The 22,434-nt window shown below is 41.2% G+C and overlaps 1 protein-coding gene across 1 annotated transcript in view; it reads left to right on the top strand.

Moving 5' to 3' along the window:
- The window catches only part of LRP1B (LDL receptor related protein 1B), a 794,402-nt gene that overhangs the window by 634,252 nt on the left and 137,716 nt on the right, over positions 1–22,434 (top strand). The window contains exon 10 of the mRNA XM_039338160.1: positions 22,153–22,296. Within this exon, the coding sequence (XP_039194094.1) occupies positions 22,153–22,296 (144 nt within the window). The remainder of the gene's footprint in view (positions 1–22,152; positions 22,297–22,434) is intronic.

The raw sequence follows: 22,434 nt of genomic DNA, 5'->3' as shown, positions 1-22,434 counted from the left end.
TCGTCAAAATATTAATACATTCCTCTTAATGTGTGCTGTTTGTCTCCTCTCCTCTTTTTGCAGCAACACTTAAATTAAATAGCAACACTTAAAATTATTGTATGTAAAGTGCAAATTATATGTTTCTCTTAGAGGAAGCTGTTTTCTCTGGTTTCTCATAAAAGTGGGGGAAGGGATTTCCCTTCTACAGTCTCCTATCCCCTAGCCTTAAACATTTATTTCAAAGGGGCCTGGATGCATGTTTTAAGAACACAGGGCACCTGCTAAGCATAGTAGAGGTGGGGGAGAGGGGGAAATTATGGCATAATTAAAAGTTCATTTAGAATAGAATAGAATAGAATAGAATAGAATAGAATAGAATAGAATAGACAGAGTTCAAAGGGACCTTTGAGATCTTCTAGTCCAACCCTCTGCTGAGGCAGGAAACCCTATATCATTTCAGACAAAATTACATTTAACTTTTAGAGAGATAACTATAAAATATTTGACCAGTGTTGTTTAATTTTTATTGTGTTTTGATTATGGAGCAAAGATCTAAATACAAATATGAGAAAAAAATACACTGATTTTGCCTGTTTCAAAATGAATCATTTGGAATTACAGGATGTTTGCAAATACATGCTCACCTGGACATGGTTTGTTGGCCCTTCTGGGGATCCCTAAGTCTTACCTCACAATCCTCATGTGCTGTTCCACATCTCCAAAGGAGAACCTGTTTATGTGTACTATGGCTTCCTTCTTTTCAGAATATGTCGCAGTAAGAATGCAAGTCTTTTATTATGTATACACAATTATAAAATTAAAGAGATGCCAAGAAGACAAAAAGAAAATAACTATGTCTTCTGGGGGTATTAGTACTGCCAGTTATGTATGCATAGTTACCTAGAACAAAGGTGGAACAAAAGACACCATCATTCAAATAATTTTGCCTAGAACAAAGCCGGACCTCTAACACACTTCTAGCTTTCACGAATCCCAAGACTATTGTATTTTATCTAGACCTCCAACTCAGTAAGGCTGAAGGCTCTGCTTACATGTTTTGAGTCAGTTTGACATTTACGCATCCACTTTCCCCATGAAAAGTAAAGACAAAAGACAAGGAAAGCACCTTCTTCTCCTCCTTTAAAAGCATGCTTGAGGGGTAAACCTTCCCACTCTTGACTGGCTGCTCAGAAATTCATTTTCCAGGCTTGTATTGTCTCTGCCTATTATCTAGATTGACAGGTTACATTTGATGTCAGATGAAATGTTTTCTTTGATTCTTTCAAGTCTGAAACCCATGGAATAGGTTATGCATTCATCCCCGTTCATTATATTCCTTTAGAAATTATGCTTTAGAAATTAAGATTTGAGAAACTTCCTCTCTTTATTTTTTGGATTTATTTATTTATTTATTTTGAATTTGTAAATTTATATGGTCACCCATGTGACTCTGGGCAACCTACAGCAATCCTCTAAAGCAATAAATATAAAACAACCATTAACTGAAACCATTATGTGATAATTATTAAAAAAAAACTATAAAAGCAGAAGTAATAAAAAAAAGACTAATAGATGGCTGGATGATAATAATAACAGAGCCGTCTTACAAGTTCACCTGTCCCTTGGGATCCCCAGGCCTGCTGGCATAACCAGATCACGAGGGACCTTCAAAAGCTAAGGAGCAATGAAGTTAATTTCATCTGTGAGGGAAGAAGATTCCACAATGTGAGCAATGCGGGAAAAATCTTGCTACCTAAAATTCACCAAATATAGCTCCTTTGATGAAGGAACTTATAACATACCTTTCTGTTGGTTCTGGCAGGATAGGCAAATGAAATCTGAAAGAGGAAATCCATTGATTGATTTATTGATTGCCTTATTTTGTACAAATAAGCTGTTGAATATATCCACATACCTTCCTCCATATGTTTTCCCCACAATAACTGCCCTGTGAGTTGGGTTGGGCTGAAAGAGAGGGACTGGCCAAAGTCCCAAGCCATGTATGGCTTTAAAGGCCAACACCAAGACCTTGAATTGGACCCAGAAACACACTCGTAACCATTGCAGACATACAGTACATAATTATTCATGATGCTACGTTTTTGAACAGTTGGAAGTTTCTCAATATACTTCTAAGGTGGTCCTATGTAAAGCACATTGTAATAATCTAATCAGGAGGTGACAGGGCATGGATGACTGTTAGTACGGCTCCTTGATCCACAAACGGGCACAACTGCCACAGAATACTAAGTTATGCAAAGGCCCTATAGCCATAGCTGCTGCCTGCTCCAGCAGGAGTTATGAGTCCAAGGAGACAACCCCCCCCCCCAGATTGCACATATGGTCTGTCTGGGACAGTAGAATCCTATCCACCACCAGAGATGATGTAATCTTAGAACCAAAACCCAAAACCATTCAGTGTTGCAAGGTTTTAGTTGAAGTTTGCTGTTCCCCATGAAGATGCTTACAGCCTTCAGACATTTGCATAGGATGTCCATAGCATTTCTTAATTCACCAAGAGCAAAGATGTACAGTTGGTTGGAACCAGTTGTTTGTTATTTTATTTGATCTGGAAATTACACTTCAGTTAACACATTATAAAATTGTATTTGATTTTTTTAGCAGTTACATCACACTGATCAATCATAATAATTTTGTGAACATTTAGAACTCCAGGTTTCTAATAGAATAGAATAGAATAGAATAGAATAGAATAGAATAGAATAGAATAGAATAGAATAGAATAGAGCTGGAAGGGACCTTGGAGGCCTTCTAGTTCAGCCCCCTACTCAAGCACATTTTTCCCTATTTTCGTGAGGTGCAGCCTATCCCATGCCAGGAGTCCTTTGTGTAGGAAATGCAGTCCATGATCCAGGAAACCAAAGTTTTCTTGGTGACAGCAACCCTTTAGCCAATGGTTTATTTCTAGAATTCTTTTTTCCTTCAGTGGGTGTTGGCCTTTCATTGGATGAGAACACTACTTGTGCTCCTAGCTTCTTCACTTTATTGCCTAGTTGTTTGTAATCTCTCACTATTGTACTAAGGTTCTTTGTTGTATCGTTTATCCCAATGTGGAGGAGGAGGAAAGGGCAGTAATCAGTAGGCCTAATTATTTTGGTTAGGTTCTGAGCCACATCTTTGATTTTTGCTCTAGGGAGACACCATACCTCCCTGGATTGTATGTCCAGTCTGCAGATGGATGATTCCGTTCCTTTGAGGATAGAATCTCCTATTACTAACACTTGCCTTCCTTTTTGGTGGGCTGCAGTCTGGGGTGCTTTTCTATTTATCTCTGGTATGCTTGTTGATGTGACTTTTTAAAGGGATATTTAAGATGACTTTTTAGGGATATTTGAAATTGTTTCTTTGCTAGGCATCTGCATGTTTTCTTTGAGGTGGAGGTTGTGGGTCTGCATGTTTCCATCTAAGGGGAGAAATTGATTGCTCAGTTTTAGTGGGGCTGTTTCTGGTTGGGTTGGATTGGGCAGAAGTGTTGGTTAGTGGTATGCTGCTTCTTTGAGTATTGTGTTTCCTTCTATGTGTGACATATCTCCATTTGACTTCCTCCAAGGATTTATCAGTAGAGTCAAATTCTCTGGGAGTTATTTGTTCATTAATTGGTTCAGTTTGGGTAGAGCTTTCTTTCATAGATTGGGGTTTAGCTAGAGTTGCCTCTAAGTCCCTTACTTTTTCCTCCAGTAGTTTACATAGTTTACATCTAATGCATGTATAATTTGGGTGTTCTTTGGGCATAAGCACATACATGGAACATGTATTGCATACCACAAAAGTATCAGTCACCTGTTGCATGAGTTTGTTGTTTGAAAATCCCAATTTTTGGCTGGTGAATATGCTTTGCTATTAGCCTTGTTTCTAGCTCCTCCCGTTCTAGGTAATTATGCTTATTTTTTTCTATCCTTTTTTCTTCCTGTTTGTGCTTGATTTTTTTGTCTTGTTAATTAGGTATAGAAAATCTATATAGATATAGATTTTCAAACAGATTAAGCAGGTGTTTCAACTTCTATTTCTAAGCATTTGATATGTCTTTCTTATGAAGAACATTTCAATTGTCTTTGTCATTTTTAGCCTGCAACCCTAATTTATCAATATCATTTTGAATTTTCTTTCTGTCTTCTAGAGTATTAACTATCCCCCCTCTCTAATTTTGTATCATCTGAAATCAACATTCTCTCTGTTTCTTGCATCCAACTAATTAAAAAAAAATCTTGATGAGTACCAAGTCCAGTGCCAAATTCCATTATATCTCACTTGGTATCTTCACTATAGCTTGATTATTGAGCATTGTTTTCAAGCCAGTTCTCAGTCTACCTTAGTACTTGACATGCAAATTTTATATGGTAAGGTTGAGCACATCCTTCGAAGAGGTGCTTTGCTACTCAGAGAAACTTTGCTACTTTTTCCAGATTCATGTAGTTGCTCTGTAAGCAGCAGGCATAATGACTAATTTCACTGATGAAGACAACTGGGACCACCTTGCAAAGCATTCATGCAACTTTGGAAAAACCGCAGGTGCTTCAATGACTTTAACAGCATAGCCACTCATTTAAAACATTTGCATAGTATTGAGCTATGGTACTTCTAGACATCACCCAGCAAGCAGAAGGAAACCAATTATACAAGTGTAGTAGAAGCCAAGAATTGCAATTTCACTATCAGGGATTCCAAAGAGTGTTGCTTTTCCTTCTCCAAAACAAGTATTTTGTATAATATTCGGAGTTCTAACCTCTTTACTTCTTTTTTTCCAGCAGTTCTATGCAAAGGATGGACTCACCCCCCCGCTTTTTTTAACAGAAGATCCAGTTTACATTTGTCCTTTGTGCATGTAATAGCTATTCTTATATCAGATTATTTCTCTTTGTCAATTTTGAAAGCAACACTTATAGGTTTTTGGTCAAGTATTTTACCAATATAATTCAAGTTATATTATGTCCCTAGTATTCCCTCAATCTATTAGACGTTTTTTTAAAAAAATGACACAACATATTCTTTATAAATCCATGCTAACCTCTAATAAATATTGTGTCAATGCTGCTAACATTGAATGTTCTTGCTTTGACAACATATGAAGATGCAGCATTTTTCTTTCTTATGCTTTACTTTTAGAATTAGATGATGCTGGGGAAGGAAGAGGAGTGTGATAGGAGTTAGTTAGACATAAGAACATTGTACTAGTATGTGAATTCAGAGCTTAAAATAAGAGATTATAAGAATTGGCGGGTTGAAGAACAGGAGAGAACGCCTGCATTTCATACTAATTGGAGAATGTGATTTATGACTGTTAATTAGAGGAGGGAATTGTGTTTGATACTCTGTGCTAAGGGGAGATGAATCCAGATTTTGGCTTCTACTATGTACGTGCCGATGCCATGCAACTTGAATAAAGATTCTTTAAGGTAAACAATGCCTCGAAGTTCTTTGAAGAGTTTCATCTGTTGGAACCATGACATATTGCTTAGGACTGATCATTTTATCATCTCCTCTAGAATCTTCTATGTAGATTGACCGGTCTATTCTTCCTTAGCACCCTTCTCTTCTATTTTTAAGAGACCTTTGTCAACCCTAATTTTCTGATATTCCAAGATTTTTCAAGAATAATAGCTAGCCTTTCAGCCAGACTATCAGCAATCACTTATATTATTCTAGGCTCCAGTTAATCTGATATGAATGTCTGAATTCATAAGTCAATATGTACTACATCATTTATCTAGTTTCTATTTATGTTATTTTATTTGAGTATTTATGCCATGACCCTATTGTATTATTTCTGTGGCATTCTGAAGAATTTGAAATCTTGTGCTCTTTTATATTATTTGGGGTAGTCTCTCTAGTGGTATTGCAGAACTGTGGAATTATGTTTTATTGGTGTTGCTTGTTATTATGAATGAGTATAATCATGACATTTTTTAATTGTCAAGCTTGGTGTGTATGTGATGTTATTATATTTAGTTAAAATATGATTATTTCACAAAATGTCTTGTACTGGATATTATGATTATTTCTTGGAAGAGAAACAATTCCATCCATAATTTTATGAGTTCTAAATAATCAGTCTATCACATTAAAATAAAGTAATTTGTTTGTTAAACAATAAAGTTAACAATAAAGTTAAACAAGCAAGTTTAGCAATATTCCAAGTTTAGCAATATTCCTGAAATAGAAATATTCCATTCCATTACAACAGGATTGTGAAGGTTTCAGTGTTGCAAGAGTTCCTTGTTTTTAATAGAATTATGAAATCTATCAAACATAAAAAATATTGATTCAAGCAGTCAATCATACACTGAGAATTAAGGTACCTGTATAAAGTACTTCTGGGCACAAATTCAGAAGTTTTGATCAGTGCTAAAAGCGAGATCTCAGGCCCTTTCACATAAAAATTCAATCCTTGTTTTTAGCTGGTGTTGCTATGTGGCAATTGGGAATTGGAAACCTTTGCCAATCTCTATCACAAATCGCTTGGCAATCAACCCACAGATCCTGATTAACCTTTTGTATACCCCTGCTTTACAACAACAATAAAAAGAAATGTTTGCCTAATCCTCAGAGTATTAATGTTTGCTCTAAAATCCTGTTAATCTCTACTGTTTTCTCTTTCTTTTAAAACACTGCATGGATAAAACGGTGTAGTTTCAAATTATCAAATTATTTTTAGTTGCAACAGGGATATAAAACTAGTGTTTCTTTTTGTCCATTTCTTCTGGGTGTTATTATATTTGTTGTTGTTATTGCTGATGTTGTTGTTGATGATGATATCTCTGCTTCTCTCCTTTCTGATCTGTAGCAATAGTTTGTGCAGATAGCCAGGTTTTTTTGAATGTTTGTTCCATTGAAATCCATAATTTACTTATTTTTTTTGCATGCCACCCATCTCACTACCAAGACTCTGGGTGTCCTACAATATCATAAATAAAATGATTACAGGATTAAACATCAAAACGTTGAGTATTAAAAGTTAAAACATTAAAATGAATATTAAAGTGGCTAAAAAGAAGCAATGCGTAGATGGGGTGGAGGTGGGTTCTTCTACTAATCTACCAGCCACCTTCAGAGTGGGATGCCCCCATTGGGATATCAAACCAGTTGGCAAAGCCAAATGTTCAGGCTTTTTCAGGCATGATATTCCAAAGGGCATGAGAAAAGGCTCTTCTCCAGCATGATGGATGAACCAATGGGTTATTTCAGTCCTCCTGCCCAATCAGACTAGGTTGTCAAAGTTGTCACGCCATCCTTGCCTGGTACCTCCCAGTTTCAGCTTAGTCTGTTCGCCCATGAGGACGTGACAATTTTGACTCCCAAATTCTGACTTCTGACTTTGATCCAAGGGAAATATTTTTCCTTCTAACCCATCAGTGGATTCTTCTTTTAGGGGGAAAGACACAGAAGCTGACAGCTTCTGTCCCACTCCTCTCTTAAAATCCTTAGGTTTCTTCCATCTGAACCCGCCCCTCAACTGTCAACCCATTCACAGGACTGCTGCTTCCACTGGAAATGCTGTCCTTCCAAAATTCCTTAGGGTTTTTGGGTATCCATTAGGATTATTTTGACAGGGCAGCCAGAAGCTACTTAGCTTCTATTTAACTCCCTCTGTAATCATACAGGCTTCTCTCCCCTGAAGCCTTCCTTAGCTGTCAGCTCCGAAGCCCTGTGCTGCGGCCGTTAAATCGTCAGAGGCTTCAGGAGCTGTAAATAACATTTCTTGCACAGCTAGAGGAGCCCATTTCAGCACGAGGTATTAAAACTCGCTGCGGCTTACCAGGGCCAGGGACAAAGCATTCCTCAGAGATAGAACTTTTTTGCTGCATTTGGCTCTGGGCTGTCTGAAACTGCTGGGAGGCACCATGGACGTAGCGCCTCTCAGCTGATCGGCGCAAACCGCCAGAACTTGCCGGGCAACTTGCAGAGGACTGCAGAAGAAGGAGACAGCTCTCTGCGCATCTCTCAGTCTCTCTCAGAGCTGACAACGGCCATTTCAAGGCCTTGTCCCTCATCCAGGAACTTGCACTTTCCTGCTCTTGACTGCGTGGCCGCCATTTTGACATGCCGCGAGGTGACAGTTGGCTGACGCTGACAGGCATTTTGACAGCTAGAGCCTTGGAGAGGTAGGAAAGGGATATTAATTAATTGCAATTAATTAATATTAATTACTCCCTTGATAGTAGCGCCCATAGAAGGCCACGACCAATATTGGGCAGCCAGAGGTACTTCTCTTTCCTCAACTGTTAGCCCCAATTGGGATTTCCACACAATGGAGGCCTCACCCATTAGGAATTAGACAACTTACAGTTGCCAGCTTCCAGGCTCATTTGGAATTTTCATAGCTTAAATCAGTAGACCTGTTACTGCTCCTGATTGAGATCTACTTGGCAGCTCTCTCAATGCAATTCTTACTGCAGGGCCTGTCGCTTAGCACTCCTTCACCTTAGCCTCTACCACTCTGCATCTAGTGATTGCTTACTAGGGCCTGACTATTGCCACTATTGTGAGACACGTGAGATTTTGTCACCATTTGGGCCACAGGACTGGGCACACGGACACATTAACTTTGCCTTTTGCCTGGTGATGAGCACCTTGAAGCGCCCAGCGTGAATCCCGCTTGGCCAGTGGGCCGGACTATGCTGATCCACGTGCAGTCAGCCCCATCAAGGTGGGTAACTGACGTCTCTTGCAGAGCGAGATTGTTCAAGGGCCGCATCAGGAACCCCTCTCAATTAACCATGGCAGACATCACTGAGCCACAGTCTTCGACTGCAGACAAGCAACCCAGTCGCACAGCTCCTGGTCAAGAGGCTGTGGCTAAGGGAAAGACCAAAGCTAAGTCTAAATCCAGCAAGAGGTCAAGTAAGTCAATTGACAAGCAGGCCGATCACACGCATCGAGCCCTAGAGAAACAATTCTCTCGAGCCCAACATTTGTCAGCTGGGGACGGGGGTAAATCACCACTTCCCCCGCTTGCAGCTCCTGAGATGGGCCCACAATTGCTCACTTCATCAAGGGCATGGTCACCTGAGCAGGAGCTTCAGCAGGTTTCAGCACAGACCTTTTGGTCAGAGAGGTCCACCCCTCTTTGGGGAGGAACTTGAACTGCCAGGCCCCTCCACGGCACCCACAGCGACCTTCACACTGACTGCAGCAGGGATTTGTCCTTCATAGGAGCCTTGCTTTTCTGACCAGCTGCAGTCAATGATATCGCAGGCAGTCCTTCAAGCGATGGCCTCATCGGGTCATCATCAATCTTCATCCCTGCCAAGGTCCTCATGAGTGCCAACAGTCTCAACACGACCTACACTTCTCGACCACACTAGTGCTACCTCGCCACCCCACTCACCTGAATCCGATTCTTCCAGCTCTTCTGATTATGACGAACTGCAGACCAGTGGTCGGATTGTAAGGAGCCTCCACAAGACTCCCAGCCCATGGCAGAGCTCTTTAACACTTCAACTTTTCTTTCTTTACTTCGCAGGGCATGCGCAGCGGGTAAGATCACTTCTGACCCAGTTCCCACCCCGGAGACTTCCGCTGGCCAGGACACAAATCCCCTGTTCTCGGAACCAGTGATTCAGCGTCAGCAAATCCTGTGTCCCCCTTTATTCCTTAAGAATGTTCAGGGACAATGGGAGTCTCGGCCGCACAACCCTCCCAGGGGGGAGCTGAGCATAAGATAGTGGATATGGCCCAGAATTTATCTGACCTATTGGAAGTGCCTAAAGTGGATGAATCCCTAGCCCCACTATTTTCAGCCTCCAGGCTACCAGCAGATGTATCTGAGGCCCTTAAGGCAGAGGATAAGAAATCTGAGCTAGCATTTCGCAAAGCTAATCAAGCAACTGCGTGGGCAGCAAAGACGGCAACCTCCACTTCCTTTTTCGCTAGAATTTCCCTCACTTGGCTTAGGCAACTTCAGGAGAGGATTCCTCTGGAAGAGGTCAGAATCCACCAGGACCTGACCAAACTGATAGCAACCTCTGATTACATGGCGGATGTCTCCTTATACGTCGCCAGGCACTCGGCCCAAGCAATGGCTTCCGGCGTCATTGCTTGGAGGCTGCTTTGGCTTAAGAACTGGAGGGCCGAGAGTAAGCATAAATGGCGGGTGGCCATGGCTCCATTCAAGGGAGGCTGATTATTTGGGGAGGATTAACACCCTACCTAGTGGAGAACAAGCAGAAACAGAAGGTCATCTCTCATTTGATTAAGAGAGCAAACAGGCGTTTCTTTCCCTATGGCCGCCATCAGTCCTTTCGGACTGGTGCAACAGCAGAGACTGGACAAGCATACCATCCCTATACTCCAAAGGCAGACCGTCCATTTGACAGGATGAATTACAGGGACTGGCCCCGACACCAGACCCAGAAAAAATCTTCCTTTTGAGGCAGAGGGGGTCATCCCTTCCATCACTCCAAATGACTTAGGAGGTCCCCTCCCATTGGCGGCAGGCTCACCCTCTTCATCCACCAAGGGAAAACATAACCACAGACTCCTGGGTACTACAGACCATAAGAGAGGGTCTGTCCCTGGAGTTCATAACCAGACCCATAGACCATTTTGTCTCTTGTCCAACCCTGAGAAACCCAATAAAAAGAGGTCTCATGGCAGACGCCATTCGGCATTTACTAAGCATGAAAGCCATAGAGCAGGTCCCAGCGGATCAGGTAGGAAAGGGATACTACTCCATCCTGTTTGTAGTCCCCAAATCCTCAGGGGGATGGAGGGCAATCCTCGACCTCAAGGGCCTGAACTTCCACCTCCAGTATCGGAAGTTCAAGATGCAAACGCTCCACTCCATCTTGGGCAGCATCAGGCGAGGGGATTTCATGACCTCTATCGATCTCACAGAGGCATAGCTACACATCCCCATCCTCCTGGATCATCGCCAATTTCTGTGGTTCTGTCATCTCAACCACCACTTCCAATACAGGGCCCTACCATTCAGTCTCTCCTCTGCCCCCAGGGTCTTCACTAAGAACTTGGCGGTTCTGGCAGCACACTTAAGATTGGCCCCGGTACGCGTCCAGTGCTACCTGGATGACATCCTGATCCAATCAACCTCTGTCATGACCACCCAGTCGGATCTGGCCTTTACGATCAGGACTTTTCAGGACCACGGGTTCTCAATAAATTTCAAAAAGAGCCAGACGGTTCCTTCAACCTGCCTATTACACCTGGGCGTGGTGATAGACACAGACTCTTGTCACGTGTTTTTATCAGAAGACCGTCGGAAGAGAATCCGAGACCTGGCCCTCAGAGTCCACAGGGACGAGATAGTGACACTAGCTCTGCTTTCCCAGCTACTGGGGAAATTAATGTCTTGCATAGCGATAGTGCCTTGGGCCAGACTACATGCCCGGACCCTCCAATGGTTCCTGCTCCCATACCAGAGACTGCACACCAGCTCCTCCAACCAACTGATACAGGTCTCCTGTCAGGTACTCCGCTCTCTCGACTGGTGGACATCTTTAACCATGCGCAAGGGGATTCTCTTCAAAGAGCCTCACCAAATTTTTATGACCACAGACACAAGTCTCTTTGGCTGGGGTGCACACCTCCAAACTCAGATGGCTCAGGGCCAGTGGTCGCAGTTGGACCTGAAGCACAACATAAATTGGTTGGAGCTCAGGGCGATCCATCTGGCTCTCAAACACTTCCGCACCGTGATTGGGGAACAACATGTGCTGATCCTCATGGACAATGTAGTTGCAAAAGCTCATGTGAACTGGCAAGGGGGCACTCGTTCCAGGTCCCTCGTGACAGAGGCTTGGGCGTTGGGCTCCTGGGCAGAGAACAACCTGCTTTCCATCAGGGCCGAGCATATCTCGGGAGAAGCGAACCGGCAGGCGGACTTCCTCAGCAGGTCAATAGTGGACCACTCGGAGTGGCAGTTGCACCCAGATCTCTTCAAGGAGATCACAGACAGGTTTGGCTGATTGTGGACCTGTTTGCCTCGCCAGAGAACACCCAGCTTCCCAGGTTCTTTTCACACTTCCCCTCTCGGGAGGTGGAGGGGATGGAAGCACTACGCAGCCTCTGGCCGCAAGGCCTATTGTACGCCTTTCCTCCTCTCCCTCTCCTTCCAGCAGTTGTCAGGAAGATCCTAGAGGAACAGGCAGAACTAATATTTATAGCACCTCACTGGCCGAGATGACCTTGGTTCGCGGACCTAGTAAGCCTCTCTATAAGTTCTCCATGGAGGATTCCTGACAGTCGTATACAGTTAACGCATGGGGTTCTACACCATCCAGACCCTCAATGGCTCTAATTGGCTGCCTGGCACTTAAACGCCACACCCTGACTCAAGAGTCATACTCGTCAGGTGTGATTGACATGATTCAGGCTGCCAGGAGACCAGCGACTAATCACATTTACGATCACACTTGGTGGAATTTCTGTCACTGGTGTGACAAGAACCACTTGAGTCTGTCCAAAGTGACCATCCCAAAGGTCTTAGACTGCTTGTTGGAAGGTATTAATAAGGGACTGTCACCCAACACCATTCGAAGGCAGGTAGCGGCTCTCTCCACGGTGCTCTCCTGGGACAGATCAGAATCTTTGTCTCAGCATTCCTCGGTCCACTCCTTTTTCAAAGGGGTCACAAATAGCAAACCGCCTGTGGTCCACAGGTATCCCTCCTGGGAGCTACCCCGGATTCTACAGGCCCTGACTGCCTCACCCTTTGAACCCATTAGAACCTGTTCCTTACGATACTTGCCACTCAAGGTTTCCTTCCTGATTGCCATTACCTTCGCCAGATGTATCTCGGAGCTGGCCGCTTTATCTATCAGGAAAGACCTGTGCACATTTCACGAGGACAGGATGGTTCTCAGGTTAGATCCTTCCTTTATCCCTATGATAAACACAGTGTTTCATAGGGCACAGGAGGTTATTCTCCCAAACGTTTGTCCCCGTCCGTCACATGACCTGGAATGCCAATGGCACACATTGGATGTATGTAGAGCCTTGCACTGTTACATCAAGCGCACGGCAGCCTTTCATAAATTGGAAGCCCTGTTTGTATCATTTAAGCCTTCTTTCATGGGGCAGAAGGTATCCGCCTCTACCATAGGCAGGTGGATCAGGGTGTGCATAGCAAGGGCGTATGTGTTGGTTTCCCTGCCAGTTCCAAGTCATGTGATGGCACATTGCACCCACAGTGCTGCCACATCTGCGGCGTGGGCAACACAAGCATCCATAGAGGATATTTGCAGGGTGGCGACATGGTCTTCGCTTTCCCCTTTCATTAGGCATTACCGACTGGACAAATTTGCCCCAGCTGAGGCTTCCTTCGGTAGGTGAATACTGCAACAGGTAGTGCCAGGACCAGGGACACAGGCCCCAACTGACTCCCTCCCATAGGGACAGTGGGGGCTTTGGTATGTTCCATTGGTGGATTCTTCATGCATCATGCTGGAGAAGGAGCGTTGGCTTACCTGAACACCTCTTCTCAGCATGATGATGAAGAATCCATGCCCACCCCTCTAGAGATCAGTTAGGCCCCGTGTCAGAGGGTTGCTTCTTTTTTCTTCTCTTGGGAATCAACACGTCGGACTATCGTCATTGGCTCCGCCGTTGTTGAAAATGGGAGGTACCAGGCAAGGACGGGCGTGACAACTTTGACAACCTAGTCTGATTGGGCAGGAGGACTGAAATAACCCATTGGTGGATTCTTCATCATCATGCTGAGAAGAGGCATTCAGGTAAGCCAACGCTCCTTCTCCTGGATCCTGCAAGCAGTTTCTCAGGTAACTTAGACCCATGGCAAAAAGGGCTTTAAGTTTCCCTGTTCAAAAATCCATGTTCTGCACCATTTGATTTAGTTTGTCAGATTGTATTTCGGCTGCTGGATTTAACTCATATTTGGATTTCTGTAATACTGTATATACACCATTTTTTTCTCTAGTTTTTCGAAATTTGCTGGTTGGTACTTGTTGCTATAATTCTCTTTAGATTTTTGTCTGTAGTCCTAATCTAGTTTTGTGGCATTGAACATTTCCATAGGCATCAGACTTTGTTTTGAAAATCCGCCTACGGCCTGTGATTTTCTTGCCCTTTGGTAGTTTATTTAGAACCCATGTTTTGTGGTATTGGTGGGTATTTGCAAGGATTTAATTTCTTGTCATGCAGTTTTTCTTTACACCTGTGCCTTAGCTGCTGACAGTCCCTTTTTGTCTTTCCATGGATTGGAATAAGGCATATTCCTTGCTGTAGATGGGGAGCAGATTATCTCAGGCAAGATTCTGTTATTAGATCTTTGAGATTTAATTCCAGGTCTGGGTCAGCAATCACTTCTGAATCAGATGCTATTCTGTTCTGTTTAGGTACTCTTTCAGTAATCCCATCTGACCCTCCTCCTCCGCCTCCTCCTCCTCCTCTTTAGATGCTACTGGTAAAACTAAGCTTACATTTGTATTTAAATATTGCAGCTCTCTAGGAATATCCTTTTTTCTTCATTAAAATGAACAAGACTACATTTTTTTGTTTACTTTTTCATTTTTTTAAACCCAAAACCTTGTACCTGTGTGTTTCTATTTGACAGTTCAGGGTTATTTCTAATTGGTTCTTCTTTAGGGATATATGCATTAGCTTTTCATCCAAATAATTTTAGACGTGACATCTTTGAGTTGTTCCCATTCTATAGTTCACATGGATTTTATTTCTACCTTGCATTTGGTAGACGATTTGCAGACTTGTGTCTGTGTTAAATTTTTCTTCTCCCATCCCCCAATAGTCTGCATCAGCTGACTTCATTATGCTTTGATGCTTTCTTTCTGCAACTATTTTTTTTTTTTTTGCTCAGGACTATAACTTAATGCGAGTGTTTTCATGTTTTATGCCTTGTTATGCAAATTTCTCTCTCACTCACACCTTAATCTTTTTATTTTTCTGTCAGAGTTGTTTTTTTACACAAGTACATTCTTAGTTTGAATTTCTCAAATAGTACAGTTTTATTTGTTAAGAGATAGGTGCAAGTATACTTTGAGTGACAGTCTATTAATGTTACCAAGTAGCTTTTACAGCTCTTTTTTTATTGGCATGGGAAAACAAAGGTCAGAAAAAATAAACTCTAAGTGCTGTTTGAATGCAATCCTTAGATTTTTTGTTTTTTGTTTTCATTTTTATAGAAAAGATACTTCAATTCTATTTTTTTCTTGTAGGAACAAATATTCCACAAATTGTTAAATCCTCATTTATATTCTTATTCAGAGAACATATATATGCATAAACTATTTTGCAGGATTTTTTTTAATTATTATTATGCATGCATCTTGTTTGCTCTAGGTGGCATGAGTTCCAGCAAATTAACTGCATTGTTATTTCCTTTTAATATTAGATATTACATGATAGTCTTTTGCAATGGTGAAAGTCCATTTTTAGCAAACATTTATATGTGGTGACACCAGCATGTGGATACCAATCTATTTAAACAATTTCACCTGCTTGGTGGGTCTGTCATTAACTGGCCAGTGTGGTGGATTATGACAGAATCTTTTGTTGGAAAAACAAATCTGTTGTTTAGGTGGTATTTAGATATCAGAGCTGAGAAGAGGGTGCGTTGTTAGAGTCAGAATATGAAAATATTTGAAAGGAAATGTTATTATGTATGATAGCAATATTGGTTTTCTTTATGAATAATTGGATTGAAAATTTAGTAGTAATTATTTTTGAAAAGTGGAAAGTTGTGTTCTTTTTGGGACAAGTTCCTAAGAATTTATTCCCATTACATTTGAGCAAGTCTCCACATACCATTACTAACTTCCTTACTTGAAAGTTGATTTGCTCATTAGAAGTGTCTGATCCTAATTAACAAATAAATGGGATTATAAATTGTTGGTGCATAAAATGTTGTTGCACAAAAGGTTAACAAATTCAGCCATTTTTCCATTTAATAAAAGCAAAATTGGTTCCCTGTCTTCTTTTCTACAATAAGATTTGTAATATATATTAATCATAACATATTAATTCCATGTCCTGAGCTGCTAGAATCCTGCTCCCTTTCTCCATTCTGAAATTAACCTACTTCTAGACTAATCAAATTCAGCTATTAAAATGTTTAAATATGGGCTTAGGATGAGACTTATTTCAGATATCAAACTGTGCAAACTTCATCTTCTGAAATGAAAGATTGAGAAATTGTTCAGTGATCTGTACTACCAGATTCTGTACTATCAGGATCTGTACTACTGTAAGGTTTTCCACTTAGCCTCACAATTGCCCCAGCATTACTCATGAATTTAAAAGAGCCAAAGAAACTCCTGAGCTGAGGTTTCAGCAAGCAAACAACTTTTATTTTGATCAAAATAGAGTTGGGTGACCCCATCTCTCTTCGTGGCTGGTAGAAAGATGAAGGCAGCCACCAGAAAAGATGTCTTCCACCTTTTATACCTTTCCAGAACAAAAAGATCAGGTCTTGGTACTAGGCATAAGATGGAACAAAAAAATAATTCCTAGATGATGACTCATACATAGCAACCCAGGCTCCATCCGTAACTCCTTTCCCCCCTCCCCTTACCTTGCTCTTTTCATATAAGCAATCATTTATACCTAAAGCATAAAACATTTGCTTCTATATAACTAATTTCCCAATCTAAAGCATGTACAAAGCTGCTTACACATAAACAAATATATATATCTTATTAAAACTTTTTATAGTTTTATAATTTCCTGGTGTTCGTGCATTTTTGCTAGTTAAACATATATATATATATATATATATATATATATATATATATATATATATATATATATATATATATGTAGGTCTTTGGTTGTTCGGGTTTTCTCCCGCGTAAAATTGGAAGTGTCTTGGCGACGTTTCGACGAAGTCCCATTTGTCATCTTCAGGCTGGTGTTTTCAGCTTCGTGCTTCGAGCAGCAATGTGTGGTCTTAGCTGTTTCTTCCTTTTAACTGCCAGTGGGGGTATGAACTGATTGGGTGGAGCTTGGCTGTGTTCTGATTGGGTGGAGGTGTGTTCTGATTGGTTAGGGGCTTGGCTGTGCTCTGATTGGCTGGGGGTTGGCTGTGCTCTGATTGGCTGGGGGAGTGTTCTGTTTGGTTGTGCTCAGGTTAGTCTGAGTTGCAGGGGGGTTTAAGATTTTGGGCTGCCTTGCTATTTTTTGGCTTCGCATTCGTGGTCGTGCCTCATCTTCATGGAGGGTGTCAGTTTGCTTCATGTATGGATTGGAGGGTTTTAAAGTGGCTAATGATGCAGCTGTGGCTTCTGGTTTGTGGTCGTGCCTCATCATCGGTGTGGCTTTGGGTTTGCTTTTTGCGTGGATGTGTGGTGGTGACATCCTGTGTGGTTTTTGTGAGTGTGGGTCTGGTATCATTTTTTGTGTTAGGGAGTCGTTTGTCAATAAAGGCGGGTTTCCAAATGGCTGGTAGGCGGGAGGTTTCATCTCGCTTGTTCATGCTGTGTGAGCGTTTTTCTTTCTCAATGGCTTCTCTGATTATTCTGTTATTAAAATGTTCACTTTTGGCAACGGTTCTGGTATTTTTAAAGTCAATTTCATGTCCTGTGGCTTTAAGGTGTTGGACCAGGGAAGATGTTGGTTCCTCTTTTTTGATTGAGTTCTTATGTTCTTCAATGCGTGCACTTATTCTTCTGTTGGTTTGTCCGATGTATGTGGTGGGACAAGTGGTGCATGGGATTTCGTATACTCCTTGATTTTCTAATTCAATTTTATCTTTGGGGTTTCTAAGGATGGTGGATATTTTTCTGTTTGTGCAGAATGCCCTCCAATCCATACATGAAGCAAACTGACACCCTCCATGAAGATGAAGCACGACCACGAACGCGAAGCCAAAAAATAGCAAGGCAGCCCAAAATCTTAAACCCCCCTGCAACTCAGACTACCTGAGCACAACCAAACAGAACACTCTCCCAGCCAATCAGAGCACAGCCAACCCCCCCAGCCAATCAGAGCACAACCAACCCCCCAGCCAATCAGAGCACAGCCAAGCCCCTAACCAATCAGAACACACCTCCACCCAATCAGAACATAGCCAAGCTCCCACCCAATCAGTTCATACCCCCACTGGCAGTTAAAAGGAAGAAACAGCTAAGACCACACATTGCTGCTCAAAGCACGAACTGAAAACACCAGCCTGAAGATGACAAATGGGACTTCGTTGAAACGTCGCCAAGACACTTCCAATTTTACGCGGGAGAAAACCTGAACAACCAAAGACCTACACACACACACACACACACACATATATATATATATATATATATATATATATATATATATATATATATACATATATATATATATATACATATATATATATTCTAAAATTTGGAACTCCTCCCCTGTTCCTTCCCTCCCTAACACAGCTGGCAAAAGTGAGACAGAACCTTGGCCTAGAGGTTAATACATCTGCCTAACATGCAGACAGCCCAGGTTCGAATCTCAGAAGGGTATGTCCGGTTGAAAAGAGCTAAAGAGTTCGAAATAGCTATTCCAGTTCTCCCTTAATTCTTTGCTAGCAATCCAAATTTTAGAAATGTAGATGATGTCACAGTTGTGACTGCTGCCTATGGATGGCTCTAGTTTGAGCTGATACAAGGCAAAAGATTTCTCTCTCCCATATTTGGGCAACAGGGTGTAACATACAGCATATATATATATATTGTGAGGTTTTTGCAGGTGTTTGTATGTAGGTCTTTGGTTATTCGGGTTTTCTCCCACGTAAAATTGGAAGTGTCTTGGTGACGTTTCAACGAAGTCCCATTCGTCATCTTCAGGCTGGTGATCTTCAGCCTGAAGATGATGAATGGGACTTCGTTGAAACATCGCCAAGACACTTCCAATTTTACGCGGGAGAAAACCCGAACAACCAAAGACCTATATATATATATATATATATATATATATATATATATATATATATATATATGTCTTTGGTTGTTCGGGTTTTCTCCCGCGTAAAATTGGAAACAGTGATTCCTGGGTAGACTCATGTTAAACAATAAAATATACAAACACCAGGAAGTTACAAAACTATAAAAAGTTTTAATAGAATAAAACCAAGCTTTCGCTGGCTTCTGCCAGCATCATGCAGGTAGCATCCAGTCAATGGAAGAAACTATTTATAAATGTGGCGCTCTTTGCGCCCGGCTTCTTGACCTCGTCATGGGTCCCAGCCAATCCACCTGCGTTTTGATCGTAGTTTCTGTATTGCAAGCTGTAATTTCCTCACTTTCTTTGCTTATGCCGATGCCGCAGCTCTTCCTCCCTTCTTTGTATGACTGTAAGTCGGGGGGACTCTTTAATTCTATGTAGTTAAATGTGCACTGTCTGTGTTTATGTTGTTTATTCTCCTCATCCTCCCTCTTAGTACTCCCTGCTTCCATTCTCCTCCCCCTGTTTCTCTGTTTACGATCCTCCTTCACAACTATATCCTCATTGTTCGTGTCCGTAGCCCAGGATTCCATTGTGTTTGTATCATCCTGTTTCCCGATCCTTTGTATCACTTTGTTAACTCCCCTTTCTATTTTCTCTTCAGCGGGGGTGATTTTAACATCCTCCCCGGAATTCGTGGCACCCACAAGTTGATTGTTAACCCCTTCTCCCGAGGGGGCTGTCCCCTCACTGTTGTTTATACATTCACTCATTACTTGGGGGCGTGCAATCCTCCTTAAAGGGAGAGAGGCAGGGTCCTTGCGATCATGACTTGCATCTCCTTGTACATTCCTGCGGTGGGCCGTTCCTCTCAAATGTCTGTGGGAGCGTGTGGAGGCTCTAAGATTATAACAAACAGCCTCCCTATCTCCCCGTAGTTCTCCTGCATTCCCAAGGCGAGAGCAGCTCGATAGGGAAATGTCATGGGTGGAGTTAGTTGCAGCTTATATATGTTAGTTAAACACACACACACACACACACACACACATACACACACACACACACACACATATATAGTTACAAAGTATCACTACTAATATCAATATTATTAATATCAACCTTAAGCATAATAAAATCCCTTCACTACCAAATTCAAAGTGTTGGTTTTTCATTAGAATTCATTCCTCCTTTTAAATTAGATGGAGTGCAAACTCTAGTCATGTAACTTGGTCTCTCTATGGTATGTAATAGAATTTATTTCTTTCTTTTTAATAAGTTTTTTAATGAGTGTCTTGACATGATTAAGAATGCAGCAGATATCTTCAGTTGTTCCTAATCTGTAATCTGTAATCTTCCAACTACCTTCCAATTTCTTCAGTAACCCCAATCCTGGAAGGTCACAAGAACTGATAAAAGCCCCAGAGAATTAGGGTTTTTTTTTCCTTTAGCAATAGGACAGCAATTCACTACTCAATAGCAATGGTAGGCTTTGCTCGAACAGCTACTCCAAGTTATGCCAAACTTTTGGTTGCTATCAATAACTAAATTCTAAATTTACAATTTTTTTTAGGAATTTTTCTAACCCTTTTGTTATGTTATTTTTTTTCTTCCTCCTTTCTCTCAGATCATAGTGTAGATGTAATTTTTGGTTTCATGTACTATTTTAACTATTATCATTACTATCATCCTTTTAATATATGTTTAATTGTGTTATGACTTGTTAAACAATTAAAGCAATAGTATCCTCCTTTGCGTTAATGCATCAACTAAAAAATCCTGAGATATGTACATACTAGGGCTACACACTATTTTGAAATGTTTTTAAACAAATTATTCAGATCTTGAACTTGCAGAGACATGTATCTTTCTATTGTTCATTAAAACACATTTGCTTTTTTTTAAGGCTTCCACACTCCAGTATCCCAGAGAAATAGCACTGCTCCTTGAATAATTGCTAAAATGTATTGATTCCATAAAGCAGTAACATTTTTTTTCAGATTTTTGCAGAAGTTGCTGAGTTTGCATTTGTGCATGATCCCTGTCACTCTTTCCAGATAATTTTGAAGCATTATTGAAGTATGCCTAGGCTCATGAAAAATCAAATGACTTTACAACAGTAACAAGAGGAACTTATAATACATGAATATTGCTAGCCTTCCAAGACAGGAAGCATGACCAGATAGGCTAAAACCATATTTTCCCAAAAGTAAGACCTACCCCGAAATAAGCCCTACCTTATTTTGGGGGTGGCCCTAATATAAGCCCTACCCTGAAAATAAGCCCTAGTTTGGGGGCAAGGTACACACCTAAAAATCAAGCTAGGGCAGGAGTGGGGGTATGGAGTTGCCCCATGTGTCCCGCACCCACTTACCTTGCAGCCAGGCCTCTCCTCACTGGCCTACTTCTTCTGTGGCATCCCCAGGCCTGCATTTCTCAGTCACAGGCCTTTCCAGAAGGCCACTACAGCCGAGAACTGAGCTATGGATTCAATCTATAGCTCAGTTCTGCAAGACCTCTGCAGTTGAGAACTGAGCTATGGATTGAAGGCCTGACTGCAAAATTCAGGCTGGAATGCAGCTGCAGAATGAAGCTGCTCCTTTGGCGCAGAAGAAATTGACTGGCTGGGCAGGGCTGTTGATGCTAGAGGTGAGTATAAAAGACCCACACACCCTGAAAATAAAACCTGGTGCTTCTTTTGGAGGCAAATAATACTAAGACCCGGTCTTATTTTCAGGGAAACATGGTAGTACTTTATTGTAAGGCTATCTTAACAGAATCTTGAAAATCTCCTACGGGTCTCTTTTAAGTCTGAGAAGTTAGGGAGGGTTCTTTCTGAATCTCTTTCTCTGCCCATTATGCAGCTGGAGGCTATGCCCTCTTCTATCTGACCATTCCTTAAGCAGTATCTTCCCAGCCCCATTTCCCAAGGTCTTTCCCATATACCATTAAAACATATTGGTTATTCAGTTGTTAACCAGAAAGTAGGATCTCATTTAATACAAACAATCATGGGGGAAAAAAATGAAAAAACGTAGTTAAGAATAGAAACTAAATGTCAGAGTTTATCCCCATAATATTTTTATACATTCTCTTTTTCTGTATTTAAAATCAAAACTATATATGCGTCCTTCTACAAGATATACATTATAGACTTCACATTGTTCTGTAGCATTTTTTAAATAATAACTATTTAAATACTTCTTATTGAGTATGAATAAGATATTGTAACATTCAGGTTTATCTTTTGCCTTACGGAGTTTGATCATCTTTTTTTTTAAAAGAATTTCCTACTTGTTTTTTTATCTATTCCAGTAAGAAGCCATGCATGTGAACTAGACCAGCAAGGAAGGCCAGGTAGATGTTCACACATCTGTTTGCTCAGCAGCAGCTATAAAAGCAGGAGTTGTCGCTGCCGGATGGGTTTTGTCTTGGGAAGTGATGGCAGATCATGCAAACGTATGTTGTCAAACACTTTACCAGAAATTATTTGTGTTCAAAGTAGAATTCTCTATATTAAATAATAATAATAATAATAATAATAATAATAATAATCAGCAATTGCACTAGCTGAATATTAGCTGGGGAATGTGTTCA

The sequence above is a fragment of the Crotalus tigris genome, unplaced genomic scaffold (assembly GCF_016545835.1).
Source record: "Crotalus tigris isolate CLP2741 ecotype Arizona unplaced genomic scaffold, ASM1654583v1 scf7180000017694.5664430, whole genome shotgun sequence".
In the NCBI taxonomy this organism is placed as follows: Eukaryota; Metazoa; Chordata; class Lepidosauria; order Squamata; family Viperidae; genus Crotalus; species Crotalus tigris.
The sequence above is the reverse complement of the archived record's forward strand: the minus strand, read 5'-3'. Positions and strand labels throughout refer to the sequence as shown.